We start from the raw sequence: 16,939 nt of genomic DNA on the forward strand, positions 1-16,939 counted from the left end.
CTACCATTCCCCCTGAATGGTAGATCTTGTTACAGGCCCTGAAGGAGAATCAGAAGCTGACCAACTAGACACAGTTGACTAAGCGACGGTGCGACGTCAATGTTAATATAGTAGTAACGTAAATTACTACTTATACGATGGAGTTGCATCTCTAGTACTTTTTAGATTATAACCATTTTGGACTAGTGTTGTGATCTTAGTTGTTCAATGGGTCTTTATGTATGAAGTATGTTTTAAGCATTTGGGATATTTCAATTTGGTGCATAGTATTACTAAAGAAAAAATTTATCCGCTGCGAATATTGCATAATGTTAGATGCATGTTAGGAACATTGTATCTTATATGTCATGAACGGGGGCAGGTAATGTTGCGTTATATGTCTCGATGTTTCAAATGTCCGTCCAATCCCAAACGGAATTTGGGGGCGTCACAAAGGTGGCCAAGTTCGTTGGTCTTGGTGGGCATCAACCAAGTGGACTTCAATTTGTGGTTTAAAGAGGGTTTGGTTAGGTTTTGAGATGCTATCAAGCTCAAATTCAATTTTTATTGGCCCGATCAAATTTTCAAGGTTTAAATGTTGGATAATGATGTCATAACAAGGATTTGATGAATTAATAACATGTGGAAGTAATTTAATCAAGTGATTAAACACAATACTAGAAATCGGATAAAAATGGGTTTGAAGGCCAACTTTAGGGTTTGGGAAACCGTTTATGGTTTCAGTTTCAACCAAGCTTTTGGGGTTTCAATTGGATTCCAAGAATTTAGGGTTTCACTATGGTTTAAACCCTCTTTGATCTGGCTCAATTTGGTTGATCAGATAAAAAAAGTTTTGCTTAGATAGTATGATCTCACACTTTGATTTCTTTCACAAATCCATCTAATGGTTCCTCTTTGTGCCAAGTGTCTAATACTATTCACTATGTGTGGCTAAGATCTTGCCAAGTGTCCAAATAAAACTTATCTAATCTAAATTTGGACATTGCATGTTGTGATTTTGAAAATACTGCACTTAGTACGCTTATCAAGGTTACTATTCACTTCAAAAAATTCATGATAAACTTAGTATTAAAAAATCCTAAATATTCATATTAACCTACATTGAAAATCGTTTACCAAAACTCAACTCCAAAGTGCACCTAAAAATAATTTCACAATTTCGATTCGTCCAAAATTATGAAAATGAGTTATTGCGCTATAAAATTCTAAATAATCAACTGAGTCTAGTGACGCAGACCATACGTATTCTAACACTTCTAACTATTTCAAACAATTAAAATCACATTTCTGACACTGTAGTGCGTGATAACACTAACTATATTGACAGACTAAAACCTTTGCAATTAGTCGATTCGTAAAAACTTATGGAGTTTTCACGAAATTCCTAAAGTCTATAGAAATTCCACCATTGAATTTCTAGCGGGTTGTTTCAAAATATCTTCCCCTCCTATCATTAAATCTCTTAGAATCGATTAGTTTATATATCAATATATAGTAGGTGGATTACATGTATTTTAGATAATAGGGTGCTTATACGTAACTTTATGTGGGAATACCAAGGAATTACGAGGACACAGTGTTAACGGCAAAGTTGTGGAGAAATCATTCAATGTGGAAAGGTTTGGGGAAGTTACGTAGATATTAGATATAGTTGGAAGCGAATATTTTAGGATTTAATGAATTATAGATTAGTAATTAAATATTTCAGATTTATAATTATATTGTTCATGCTTTATTAGTAATTTACACGATGATACATGCATCTCTGTAGGTACTCAGCTCTGTTCCAGAAATATTGGATTAGTACTACCAGCTAATCCAATATTTTTGATATGCTTGAATAAGAGACTTTTGATCTCGGCCTTCCATTTGCCCTACGGCCTTGCAAGATGGTAGAGATAGGCAAATGGGACAAGGCATGCACGTTCGTGCGATTTACCTTGGTTTCAATCCACAGTCCTTCCCCAAATAAAGGTCTCCCACGTGGTATTGGACCTTTCCTTTGAGATAAGATGATATGGCCTGCAAAGTCGTAATTTCTTCCATAGAATCACCCCAAATGTGAACTTTAAGATGGAGTATGGGCCTATGCATAAGGCACTGCTGCCTTCTGAGCAATTCTGTGCTATCTTGAAAAGCCCTTACATCCATATCGGTCTTGTCCTTGACCGTTATTCGCCTCTTGCCAGTAACTCGCCCTTCATCTGGGCTACCAACCTCTTTAGCTCTTCATTCTCATCATTGCAAGGTTAGTATAGTGCTTGCCTACATAGCATAAGGTGAAAATTCATTTCTGACCCGATTTTGAGACGTGTCAACTAGGCTTTCTACATAGTCCTGCTAGCCCTTCTGTTGGATTAGCTACACTTTGCTTGCCGTGCTGCCTCATCTTCCCCCTCTTTGTGGAAATGAATGGATCTCTTCTTCGCCTTCCCTATGTCCTCTTGAATGGATCTTTTCCCTTGCTTTGGTGTAGTCCTAACAATAAAGCTTTGGACCTGGTGGAACCTGTAGGTTCAGGTGGAAGACCATGGTGGATATGAAAATAACATTTGTTTTAAAAGTTTAATCTGATAAGAATATGTAAATTTAGTAATTTATATTATATTCTTAATATTTACCCTCACGCATGGGCCCTCAATGAGTGAATCAAACATGTGAAATATTTAAGTAAATGGGGGTATAGTATAAAATCCGGTTCGAACTCAAGACTCATACTTTAATACCATGTATAGAATAAAATAAAATAGAAAAGGAGATAGAAGAGAGAAGAAGGAAAAGATAATTTGAGGATTACATCTTTGCTATTCTCAATTGTTATTGAATGCATTACATTTGTTCCTATTTATAGGTGAATCGAGTAAGAGAAAGAATGGAAATACAATAAATCAACGATATTAATTGATTTACATAATAAATTGAATAAGGTAAGGAATAAGTCACATTACTAAACATATGCTAGAATATTATGAATATATTTTATGCATGGTAGTATTCTAATAGTGGAGGAGGCTTAGGGTGGCATAGTTGAGGAAGGTTGCTTCGTTTCGGTTTGCACAACACACGGGATGTTTGATGCTGTGGCTCTCAGTTGGTGGCTAGCCGTGAGGCTTGGGTGGTGCTTGGTGCTCTGGTCGGTGTGTGTTGTGGCTGATTGGATTTCTGTCGGTTTGGACGTGATTGGTACGTGGGTTGCTTTGTTTTGGGTGAGTGAAAACAAGGGCTAAATGAAGTTTGGATTAGTTTGCTCTGGCGGCGGTTTCGGTGGTCTCTCGGTAGTGCAATAGGTGACAGTGCGACGAGGCATGGCTTCCATGGTGGAAAGGACGTTCAGCTAGCGTTGACAGCTTCTTGGTGATTTACGGTTGAAGAAACAAAGGGGTTATGGGCTTTACAGTTTGGTGTCATAATTACTCTGTTGGTTGCCGGTGGCTTACAGTGCAGGGCCCATGGTTTATGGTGATTTATACAATGCTGAGGTACTTATGGGGCTAAACTTGTGCATGGTCACGGCTTCCCTACGGTTCATGGTTGTTAGACATGGAGCATGCACTCGCCATTGGCTGAAAATGGTAGTGCTTGCTACGCGTGGAGGGTCTGGCCATGACTTATGAAAAATATGGCAAGTTGGCAACCGACAGAGATGAGAGAGTGTAAAATCTCTACTTATCTCAAAAGCTTAACATTTACTGATAGGAAGGAATATATTTAATTTTTTATATTTTTCTTAACACTCCATCTCACATGTAGACTAGATTTCTTCTTAATAAATGGATCAAACAAGCGAAATATTTAATTAAATATAATAATATATAGATCGAGGGTCAAACTCAAGACATTTTCTTTGATATCATATAAAGATATTGAGTGGCAGCCCTAGATAAGGAAGACTGAAGTAAACGAGCGTGCGGGCTGCAGGTTTGGGTATTTATAGCAATAGGGTAGGGCTTTTACAACTGGGTCGTTGGTCCTTTCCCATTGGTCTTGGGCTTAATTCATGGTCCAGGGTTTTGTCATTGGATCCTTATCGAATAAATGGATTGGTGTGTTTAATGGGTCAACTATATTATACAGCTTGCGTATAATTTTATGGGTAACACTTAGCAATTCTAATGGATCGTTTTCAGATTTCAAAATGAGTCAAACTTGTCCAATAAATATTTGTGGGCTTTAAATAAATTCTTAAGCTTAATATTAATTAAATATAGACTCACTTGACCCATAAAAATTAAACGGACTTTTTAACTTAATTATTGAGCTCGACAAGAATTTCATAATCTACCCTAATAAATTTTGGATCGGTGACCTGTTTAAATTTACAGATAAAATCTCTATTTGTGCTCCTAAAAATATTGGCATTAATACCATCCAAAATCATCAACTAAAATTAGGCGGGCCTTGAAATAGACTTTTTAACCTATGAGCCTAATTAAAATTTCTGATCAACCTCGACAAAATTATATCTCGTGCACTTATCAAAAGTAACTCATTAATCGCCATCTCTAATAGACCGATTGCAGTCCAGCCACCAAAGTCTTGATTCACTGGCATGGGACTCAATTAATGATTATAAATGTGAAAATCATTGGAAGTTTCACATGTTTTACCACCAGTGGGTAAGGTTCTCTAAAGGAGAGGAAGTATTATGACAATTGACAATTTCGAAGCCACTTTAATTTCTTTATGCCCTACAATGGGAAGGCTCGAGAAGATGAATGGTGTCAGGTTATTACGAAGTCCAAGATGATGTGTTGGCTTGGTGTGAACATGAGTGCCGAAGGCAATGAAGCAATGCGTATAGTAGAAGCGATACGGTGTGTTGAAGTGATGCGGTGCGCATAATTAGAAGGATGGTTGCTATGTTTGGCTTTGAGTTTAGATATTTTGTTACTGATGCAGAATAATTAGCTAGGATGCTTGACAGTAAAGGAATAAAGGGGTCAAACTAGTATTAATATAAGGAAAATGATATAAGAACAACTAGAAAATGATATATGAAGAACTATAATACAAGTTGTTTACAATTTAGTAAAAAAGAGAGAGAGAGAGAGAGAGAGAGAAATGATTTGTATAGATCTTAAATAAACAAATCTCATACAAGTCCTTGTAAAAAAGTAAATCCCATCTTAAAAACGTATAAAAAAACTATTCTTTATTGTTAGTGAGACTTATCTATTTACAAATAACTCTTATAAAACTTGTCTATTTGAGACTCATATCTAATATTATTCTATTTTAATATGTAATAATAATTGAGTTGTAAAAGAGTTGGTGTTGTATCATTCTCCGGGTGGCAAATTGGTCTGTGTCTTTTAAGTCTAATCAAAAGTGTTGTATTGGAGTTGGAGTCGGTTGGACTGCCTCGTACTAGTCCTTAATTACAATTCAGTGTCATTCTTCCCTTCTCTTTTTGTCTCTCTAAATTTTTATTCTCTTTTCCATTTTCATTTAGTACATTATATCTGGTGTTAAGAGAGGTTGATCCTACGTGGTTGATCCGCAATGGAAGAGGATATTGGTTCTCCAACCTTCAAGCACTTGCAGTCAGAGAGTTCAAGGTGTGGCCAGAGAATATGCAGAAGTAGTTGGACGTTCTGTTTTATTCATGTACTTAATTGGCAGGACTTTTATGGATATGAAACATTGAATTTTCATGTCATATTAGTTGTCTTTTTTCTTTTGCGTTCTTTCCAGCCATAGTCATAGATATATATATCTAGTGGTCCTTTACACTAGCATGCATAATTACCTAATGAATCAATTATTATCAACCCAAAATTTCCATTATGACCGCTATAAATTAAATGATTACAAGAAGAAGATAAATAACCACAAAGGATTAAGTTTTGTTGACTGCTAATTAATTAAACACGGAAACCCGCCGTGTATCTGACACCAGTAGAAGGCAGCCACAAATTCCCATCGATGAATTGATTCACCGTAAAATTATTAGCCTGACTGGATTGGTTAAACACGTGAAAGCCAGGCCACTTCACGCGGCTGCCTTGTGTTGCTCCAGGACCGTAGTTCATCAATTCACCGTAGTACAATGTATCCAAATGCAAACTAGCATTCCACTCAAGCCACCCTTCAGGCCTCACGGCATTGCTCATGTACGATTGCATGATAATGGTGCGTGAGTACTGTTTCCAGGGTCTACCCAAGTACGTGGCCGTTGAGTTAACTGAGGCTAAGAGATCTGAATCTGCAGAAATGTTGCAGAATTGGATGGAGAAGCCTGTTGGTTGTGATGGGTCTTTGCGACCCTGAGCGGTTATGGTGTTCTTTTGATTTGGCAGACCTTTTTTGGCCAGAATTTGGCAGTTTTGAAACACCACGGTGCCGTCGCCGAACATGAAATCGACGGTGCCACTGATGCGGCATTCTCTGTAAAACTGGCGCATTGTGTGCGTGTAGAGGGTGTCCTGGTATCCCCTCATGCCGCACCGGAAGAACACAGATAGGTCTGAGTCGGATCTCAGCGCAACTGCCTGGTGCTTCTCCGGCCCTGCTGTGTTCTCGAATGTGATGTCTCTCGCTATGAACCCTCTGCCACTGACAGCTGCAGTTATGTCCGGGAATTAGAATACTTCAAAAATATATATATAAATATATATATATATATATATATATAAGTGATGATTTAACGTAATATATATCTGAGGGACAGCAATAGAATATAAATTAAATAAGTAAATACTTGGAAGATGCTTACCGAAGGTTGCGGTCCGAAATGTGGGCCAAAGATCAACATAATTCCGATTACCGGAAATGACAGTGGCATTCATACCATCTCCAATCATCACCAGGTTCCATTTCTTCTTCTTGATCTCCACATACTCTTTATACACGCCCCTCTTGATGTAGATAATATAGCGGCTTAGGCTATAATCAGGAGCTTCTAAGACCGCATCCATCACGTTTGTGTAATTCCCACTCCCATCTGCAGCTACTATAGCATCAACCTTTATCCCATTTGAAGCTTCAAGGAGCTTCCGCTCCCCGGATTTTACCCATGAAGGAAATTGGTCTTTCCTTGCTTTGAGCTTACGCCCGGGGCTTTTTGAAATTGGTGGGTGCACCATGTTAAGAAGTTGCTGCACTAAAGAGGTCACTTGGTTAAGGCCACCGCTCACCAATTCTTTCACAATGCCATTGGTGCCTTCCAATCCTTCATTGCATGTGTCCTGGTTAACTAATGCAGCGCTCAACCATGTCTTCAAATCTGAATTCATATCTCCAGTGCTATTATTAGTACCTGTAAATGAAAAAAATAAATTAAATTAAATATCGCCTCTCTCTCATGATAAGCAGTTTTAGTTTGTTTTACTAATGGGAAATAGAATAAAAGAGGACCCGAACCCTTTTAAGTTTTGGGTGAGTTTTTAAGCACTCTATCCACATCTATGACCCAACCCAAATACAATTCTTTCATTGCAGGTGGTCGTGCGTCGGTGGCGGTGGAAAACTTCCATTACACTTCATTCATTCATAATCATAAATGCATATATAAAATTAAATAAATACAAGAAAATAAACAAAAATGACTGAGAACGATTAAAGTAGTGGTACCTTCCGGATTCTCGATAGCAGAGACAGACCAACTCAAATGGTCGACGGATAAGTCGAGCAAATCAAGACAGTCGGAAACAGCATTGGAAAGGCGGAAATCGCCAAAAGCATTGACAAAGGGAGAGAAAATGGAGGTCACCTCTTGTACAGCGTCGATGGTGTTCTTCACAGAGTCGACGAATTCGGACGAGGGCACCTTTAAGAACTCCCACTGTGAGAGATCTGTTTGAGAGCTGGGAGCAAGCATGGTACACATACACAGGACAAGGAGCATCCACAAGGTTCTTAGAAGTTTTATGGTAACTGAAGGAGCCATTTGCGAACTGTACACTGTTTAACTTGTCAGCAGAGAAACACAAGACTTGGATTTACTACAAATATAGCTAGTGTTTATGCATCTAGCTATTTCAGAACGAAGGGGAGAGAGTCTATATATTTGAGGATCATAGGGATGGTGATCAGAGGAGGGGTTGATGGGGGTAGGTGAGGGAATTTAAGAGGGGGTGTGGGGGAGGGAGAGAGTCATTGCGTCAACTGAGTCGTATGTAGAAAAGTGCTACTACAGTGCATATGTCCGCTAATGAAATTAATTTCTGGTGCAATTTTGGATCCCCCAGGCCTCACGCAACTTCAAGAGCCATAACTCAAATGCGCGTTCCTGTTCGTTTATGCACTTTTTTTTTTTTCTTTTGTTTTTTTTTTTCTTTTTTGCAAATTGTGGAGCTAAAGTCACTTTTTTGCATGATTCCAGTTCGATTCAGTTGATGTAATTGGTGGTAACGGATATGATTGGGATCCGCATTTGAAATGATATAAGAAGGTTTCCTTTTTTCATATTTCATTTTATCCCATTATTTTAATTTTTTTAATTTTTTATATAAAATATAATAAATAATTTAATTTTTTTAAATTTTGAAATAAAAATAATATTAAAAAATAATATTTTATCTAACTTTCATCTTAATTCACTACCTAAACTGTATTATAATGTAGAAAAAATTCACTCAAAGATTACTTCGAAAATCTGAAAAAAAAAAAAAAAAAAAAAAGACAATCCATTTCTAAGTTGATTGAGTTGAAAATTGAAATATAAAAACATAAAAAACTATGTGTTCTTTAACATATTGATGCAATCATAAATATTAAGATCAGATTAGATCAGATGATATTAAATCAAAATTGAAAATTAAATAAAATATTTTGATAATATTATTATTATTATCTTAGAATTTGAAAAAGTTAAATTATTTTAGAATTTGAGATGCGATGAAATGAAATAGATTGAAAATGTTTCTCAATCCAAACGGCATCTATCTCGTTGAGATGAGATTAAATAAGTTGAGATAAAAGTTAAAAAGTTGAATAAAATATTATTTTAATATTGTTATTATTTTAAAATTTGAAAAAGTTAGACTTGATTTATTTTATTTTTTGTAAAAATTTTAAAATAAATTATAATAATTAAATAAGATAAGGTGTGTTATAAAAACAAATACATTACTATTTATACAAATAAGAAATTCAAGTTCCATCCATAACTCAAGACCTTGTCTTGCCCTTTAAAAATAATAATAATAATAATAACAATAATAATAATAATAATACTGAAGAAAGGTTTGCAGAAGATGCGATGGTCGAGGCCAAGAGTCATTTTCATGAAGTTGAGAATTTTGAATTCATATAAAAATTTGAAATATTATTTTTGAGTATTGTTGTTATTTAAAATTTAAAAAAAATTAAATTATTTATTATATTTAATATAAAAATTTTAAAAAATTATAATAATGAATTTTGAATTGATATAATTTTAACAAATCTAACCCCATAAAAAGGATGGCATTTAAAGGAAGACGCGTTGTACAGGTCTGCTGATGGCTGCATTTATTTATTAAGAAAGAAGTCAAAAAGAACGTGGTGGTTTTAGAGAAGCACACTGTTTCTCATCCATCTCAAAAATTTTTATTTTAAATTTAGAATTTTTATTTCATTATTATATTTTTTTTAAATTTTTATATAAAATATAATAAATAATTTAACTTTTTCAAATCTCAATATAATTTTTTTAAATTTCAAAACAATAATATTATTAAAAATAATATTTTAAATTTTTATCTTAAATTCAAAATTTTCATCTCTATTCTCAAACCTCCTCCCAATCTTTCATGGCTCCACCAAGTTCTGATAGCTGCTATTCCCATTAATTGGACAAGAAATAATAGAAACACACGTGCATACTCTCGCTTGGTTGGCTCTCTCTCTCTTTATATATTATATATATATATATATATATGTTAGTGAAAGAGATTGTCCCACATCGCTAGCTAGCAGTGAATGAAGTGTTAGGTTAAGTTTTAAAATTTTCATCTTAAATTTAAAATTTTTATCTCGTTATTATAATTTTTTTTAATTTTTATATAAAATATAATAAATAATTTAATTTTTTCTTAATTTTTTTAAATCTCAAAATAATAATCTTAAAATTTAAAATTTTCATCTCAAAATTTTCACTTGCCAAACCATATCTTAGTAACTTTATATTGAGAAATGTAGTCTCTTCTTTACAAGCATTTTTGTGAGATGAGTTTTATTTTAACTGGCATCCGAGTTAAATGATGTGTCCTTGTTGCTGGGTCTATATTGGCAAGGGTTCTCCGGTGGATATGGGTCCATGGTAAAGGACTCCCGAGGGGTGAAGGGATTGTCCCACATTATTATTATTACTATTATTATTATAATTATTACTATAATTTTATTATTAGTGCGCTGTCTCTTTACTCTCTAAACATAAATGTTAGTACGTTTCGGCAGGTTGTCCAATTAACGGTGGCATTTCAGGTCCATTGATTCTCGATTTCTTCTTCTTAAAGATCACCTCATAATTTCGGCCTAAAATAACTCTTTTCACTCTTTGGAAATTACACCATTCATCTTATTAGAATTATGAGTTTTTCTCAACTTGTAATTGAAACTACCAAAATCCGTTAGACTTACCCCTAAATTATCACTTTTGAAAACCCGGCCCATCGATTTTAAATCTAACCATTAAGAAAAAAAGAAAAAAAAAAAAAAGAATATTTTGCATAATCTTTTATATCTATTCTATCGTAATTGATGGTGTAAATTACGATAGAACTATATACTGATAATGCTTATTATGTAAATTGATGATGTTATAGTTGTGGATGTATACTGATAATCCTTCTAATTTGTGTTCTACATTAACCAGATTAGGTAGTAGATTGAAATTAATAAAAAGTAAACTCACTATAGTAAAGATTTAGGCTATGTTTGAGTATTCGCAACACTTTACTATTATTTAATATTTTATCGTAACTTTTTTACTTACTTTTCACTATTTTTTTTATTATTCACTATTATTCAATATTTTATTATTATTTTTCACTAATATTTACAGAATATTTGAGATCACCTCACTACCCAAATACAACTTTAATTCTTTACACGGAATGTAGGCCCCTTAAGGCCAAATCATCTTCAATTTTATCTTTCATTCTTTTTTTTTTCTTCGCTTATCTCTTTTAATATTTGTGATGATCCAAAAGAAATTCAATGGATGAATTACTTTAGAGATTAAAGAACGTTGTGAAATTTTGAAAATATTTCATTAATCAAACGATCGACTAGGTTTTCGTTTGTCACAATAGTTGGATCATAACCCACTATAGTGTCGAATTAGGCAGTGGACAAGGAATAGCTAAAGCCCTTCATCTGCTATCAGGTGTGCTCAGACAACACCAACAATTGGAAGTGCACATGCCTAAACCTGAAGTAATGGGTTGTCCCTACAAGAAATTCCTTGTGTAACATTACGTGAATTTTTTCAGTAACAAAGGGCCCACGAGGGTAGACAAGTGGATGATCGGCTTAGATCAAACATTCAAGATCTGTAGGTGCACCGAAGATAAGAATGTACTATTCGCTGAATATCTGCTGCAAAGAGAAGATGATATATGGTGGGATACCTGAAGGCGGCTTCTAACAAGGGAGTTGAGAACCCTAGTTGCTTTAACCTGGGGAAGGTTTCAGAAAGATTTTGACAACAAATTCTTTCTCGATTCAGTAAAGCAACAGAAAGAGTATGTAGGAGTTTGTGTCTCTAGCAAACGGCAACATGATTGTAGAGAAATTGCTACCAAACTCATGGAATTAGAGAGATTCGCACCTCATTTGATTTCAATTGAGAGGATGCAACTGTAGAAGTTTTAGGGAGGACTACAACCGAGAATTCACAACCAAGTGAAGTGTTTCATGATCAATAATTACCAAGAGTTGGTAAATGTCCCTGCCATTTTGGAGGCTGAACAAGGAGACTTGGCCACTCTCAGATTAATTTTGAACGGAAAAGAGCTATGCCTTTTGCTACAAGCGGAATTGTGGAAAAGAAAAATTCTTTTACTAGTCCCGTTAAGTGCAAATGCGTGGTGATTGGAAGGTAGACGCCGCCCTCCATCCTTTAGTGTTTAAAATGCGACAAGCTTCACGCTGGGGAATGTTGATTTAGATATGAATTCTGCTTCAGGTGCGGACAGCCCGAACACATGGTTAAGGAGTGTCCCTATGACGCCCCCAGATTTTGCTTAGGATTAGATGAATATCTGAAGCTTCGGGACATACAACACAATGTTACCTACTCTCGTTCATGACACATAAGATGTAATATTCCTAATATGCATCTAGCATTATGCAATATTCACAGCGGATAATTTTTTTTTAGCAATACTATGAGGTATACTTAACAAAATATACATTCAAGATTACAGTACGGATCTCAAACGATTGTAATCTCAAAACATGGAAGACCGGGCTCCATATTTACATTACCAAAATATACTATTGGGTCAGTTCATCGAGTAACTCGCGTGACTCGACTAACGAAGCCAAAATACTACCCAAAAACCTAACTATAAAGGCTGTAAGTAGGTCTGTAAATGAACCAGTCTGTTTAATAGCCTACTCGGTACTCACTCGGTTAAACTCAAATCGAACTTGACTCCTGAAAAAAAAAAAAACTTACTCGTGAAAGTAGATATCCGCTCGATTTGTAAATGACACATACCTGACAAAACTTGACTCGACTCGGCTAAGACTTGTTTAGGCTCGCACGTTTATGCTCGAGTCGACTTGTTAGCTCGACTCGATTAAAACTCATTCATATATTGATAAATATATACATACACCTATGCATGTATATATGTATTAGCTAATAATATAAATTTACTACTTTTATAATTAAATATAAAATATGTATTCTAATTACTTATGTCTATACGGTGAATATACTTCATAGGTATATTTTATAATTTGTATAATAATTAGTCTATAAAATTTTATAATTTCATAGAGGTTCTACTTGTTAGTTGTATAAATTTGATATTAGTTTTTTTATTTAATTTATTAATTATTAAATCTTATTCCAAAAACAAATTCAAGTTCGAGCTCAACTCGACTCGAACTCGTTTGTGGGACGAGCTCGAGCTCGAACTCGAGTTGAGATTTTAACTTATCGAGTCAAGTTTGAGCAAAGATTTAAAAAAAAATTTGAGCTCGAGCTGAAGTATTTTGAAATACTTGAGCTCGAGCTCAGCATGCCAAAAAACGGCTCGGCTCGGCTCGATTACAGCCCTAGCTGTAAGCTCCACATCACTTCTATGGTGTCTAGTTAACCTCCTCCAATTTGCCAATGTCTGCTCCATGCTCTGATCCTAATACATCGCCTACCATTCAAGGGGAATGGTAGTTGGGACTATTACGGTGATATTTAATTATAAATTTCAGCAATTTAACAATAAACTTCCATACAGGTTAATGATGCATATATGGCAGTAAATGCATAAATGCGCAATCAAAGTTAATAATAAGTGACCGGTGCAAAACTGCAAGTGCACAGTATCGTAGTTTTATAGTAAAGTGATAAGTAGAGTATCGTCCTCAGGGATTGGTACCTTACTCTTGCCAAATACCAAAATTATACTAATCTCAATTTTATCTAGAGGAATCACTAAGGTTTTTCTGTAGTTGCAAATTAAACTAAGATCAACTCAAAGGGAAATATGCAAGAGAAACAAAACTGACGTTCGAAGATCAACTTAATGGGGAAGAAAACTTCTAGGAAATCGATTTCGCCTAATTCTTCACTATGCTTTTCTCATCCAGCTAACTTAATTTAATTCTCTTTTATCTATTAGCAAATCTCTAAATCATCCAAAAGTCTCTTTCGATAGTCAATTGGAAATGACTCTTGTTTATCAGTTCACACAAGAATATGCAAATTTAATAAAGTAAGAAAGCAATAAAACCAATGATTTAATTACTACATAGGTTCATACAAGTCTTTCGATCTCTATACTTACCTATGCTGAAATATTCAAGATCTACCCTGTGATTCCCTCTTTCGATAGCAAATCACAAGATTAAAAATCATCTAATCAATGGCCAGTTAATTAGAAGCAATAAACACAGAATAAATCAGATAAACAAAGAGAGAATTGCATTAAATTAGCGTAGACAATCAAGCATAGTTCGGAAATAGGTTACATCGTTTTCCTAGAATAAAAAAAATTTAGCTCATGCTAGAAATGGAATTCAACATAAACGAATTCACCATAATTTTTCTGAGAAGATTGGAAGAAAATAAACACTGAAAAATCCTCCTTGCAGCCGCAACTCGTCTTCAAAAGTTCAAGGGAACGATTCAACGCTTTTCTCCTGTTCGTGCTCGTGTATGATTCCAATGTACGTGCAATAATTGGAATTCCCTCTCCAAAACAGATGATTTGAATCCCTCTAACTATGTTTTTCTGTCCCAAAAAGTGTTCTCCAGTCAAAAGTCGCTGGCCTAGAGTGAAAAATTCCTTTTATATGGTGTGACGGCGGAAAGCCTTAAATCTGTCAAAATACGATGTTCGCTCGAGCGGGGCGTCGAGCGTTCGACTCTGCCTGATTTCGCTCGAGCATCCTATCGAGCGCACGTCGAGCGTTCGACTCTACCTGATTTCGCTCGAGCGGCCAATGTCTCTGCTCGAGCGATCTTTGTTTTTCAGTAACCCGCTCGAGCTCCCTGTCGAGCGGCAGTCAAGCGTTTGAATCTGCCTGAATTCGCTCGAGCGACCAAAAGCCTCCGCTCGAGCGAACTTGTAAAATCTGTAATATGAAATTTTGCAAGTCATCAAATACCCCCAAACTTACAACTTTGTTTGTCCTCAAACAAAAAGAAAAGCAAATGATAGTTTAGGCAATATCGACTCGACCCGAAAGAGAAGTATCATCACTCACTAAACTTTTATGAATTTAGATTTCATCTCTAGTATCTTATTCTTTTAACATCAAAGATAGCAGGAAAATCAATAAAAAATTTTGCAATTTGTCAAGCAAGAGTTAGGCGTTTACTTCAACCTAAAGCTAAGACCTTGAGTGTGTGTGTGATATAGTCAATTTAACCTCAAACCACCTACAAACTCAGATAAAAGTAAAACAACCAAAATCAGAAGAATTCTCTTAAAACTTAACCCCATAAGTCCAATTTTCAAAAATCCTCTCCACTAATGTAGTCAATACCAAAATCAGAAATCAAAAGGTCTTTAATAAGGTTGTAATAATAGGCCACAGGGTGAGGGTTAAGAAAGAACTGGATATGGAAAATCAAAGCAAACTGGGAAAATACTTAGTGAACAGAACATTAAAAGAGAAACTCACATGATTCAAATCATAGCTCTTTCTTGGCAATATGCTCATATTTGTGGCATTATTATTGCTGTAATCACTGATGTAATACCAACAATTCCCTTAACAAAATCTGAGGTAATTCACACTCCGCTTAGCGACTTCTTTTTCTTTTTCTTTCTCTTTTCTTCTTCTTCTTCTTCTTCTTCTTCTTCTTCTTTTTTCAGTCACTTCCTTTCTTCTTCTTTTTCTTCTTCTTCTTTCATCAAACAAAGCAAACATAATACGGTTCATCATGAAACCAATTTTCTCTTTTAAATATAACTCTCCACCAAAGTATTTTCTCAAACTATCAAAGGTAGATTCATTGTTTTTCAGGCTTAGAGCTGGCATGGTTTATGTAGTTCAAAGAATAAATAAAGGCTTATGAAGGCTCAAGGGGGTTGACTATGGAAACACACCATGTAATGATGGCATGACATTTAGGACAGCTGGGAAAACTTTTTGGTTATGCCAAAGAAATGCCTAGATCATTTCTCTAATATTTGGTCTCAACTAGGATTTCGCCTTAAGGACCCATCAACAGATTCTAGAGCAAAGCAAAATCGAACCTCCCTCTTTCAATTAATTCAACTTCTTCTCTTCATAAGCAAAATAGAATAAGAGAAAAACGACTATGTGTTCAATTGTGCTCAAGGTCAAAGATTTAACCAAAGTACCCACAAAACTTCACTTGACATAAAAGAAATTTTTGAAAATTTTTCTCAAAACCATCTTCAATCACAAATTTCAGAGTCATAGAGAATTCAATCTTACTCCAATGCATGCTTGGTAAGAGAATCAAACAACCCATCAACAACCCAAGACTTAGAAAACAAGAGGATCAAATGATTATATGAGTTTACACCCCCAAACTTAAACTAAACAATGTCCTCATTGTAATGCAAAAGTAAAAAGGATTGAAGAAATAAAGGAACTTCCCTGGTTTCATGGTGAATCTTCATGCTAAATAAACCTGCATAAAAAACCAATTTATTAAAATTTGAATAAATAAAGATAATAAAATAAAGGAGAGAATGAAAGATAGATCTATGGGTTGCCTCCCATAAGCGCTTGTTTTAGAGTCTACAGCCAGACTTTTCAATCATCATCAATTAGGATCTCCAAGAGGAATAAATGCATAGTTCCTCTCCATTTGCTCTCCATAGTAGTGCTTCAATCTCTGACCATTAACTCTGAAAATATTCCCTGTCTTGTCCTTCAAATCTACTGCTCCAAAAGAGAAAACTTCATGAATTGTATAGGGACTTGTCCATCTTGATTTTAACTTTCCTGGGAAGAGTTTGAGTCGTGAATTGAAGAGTAAAACTTGTTGTCCTGGAGCAAACTCTCGCCTAAGAATCTGTTTGTTATGCCACTTCTTCGTCCTTTCTTCATAGATCTTTGCATTTTTATATGCATCATTCCGGAACTCTTCCATCTCATTCAATTGAAGAAGTTGCTTTTCACTTGCTGCCTTCAAATCAAAGTTCAACTTTTTTACAGCCCAATACGCTCTATGCTCTAACTCTACAGGAAGATGACATGTTTTTCCAAACACTAATCGGTATGGAGACATCCCGATAGGTGTTTTAAAGGCTGTACAGTATGCCCACAAAGCATCATCAAGCTTCTTCGCCCAATCCTT

General features: G+C 35.2%; 1 protein-coding gene across 1 annotated transcript; it reads right to left on the reverse strand.

The window, feature by feature from the left end:
- Positions 1–5,761: 5,761 nt before the first annotated feature.
- On the reverse strand, positions 5,762–8,056 carry LOC122308373 (pectinesterase/pectinesterase inhibitor PPE8B-like). Its single transcript, XM_043121658.1, has 3 exons — positions 7,573–8,056; positions 6,716–7,258; positions 5,762–6,562 (listed from the first exon to the last, which is right to left on the reverse strand). The coding sequence occupies exons 1-3, from the start codon at positions 7,886–7,888 to the stop codon at positions 5,865–5,867; spliced, it is 1,557 nt and encodes a 518-aa protein (XP_042977592.1). The 5' UTR covers positions 7,889–8,056; the 3' UTR covers positions 5,762–5,864.
- Between the last annotated feature and the right edge of the window lie 8,883 nt (positions 8,057–16,939).

This window comes from Carya illinoinensis, chromosome 4, assembly GCF_018687715.1.
Source record: "Carya illinoinensis cultivar Pawnee chromosome 4, C.illinoinensisPawnee_v1, whole genome shotgun sequence".
NCBI classification, from domain to species: Eukaryota; Viridiplantae; Streptophyta; class Magnoliopsida; order Fagales; family Juglandaceae; genus Carya; species Carya illinoinensis.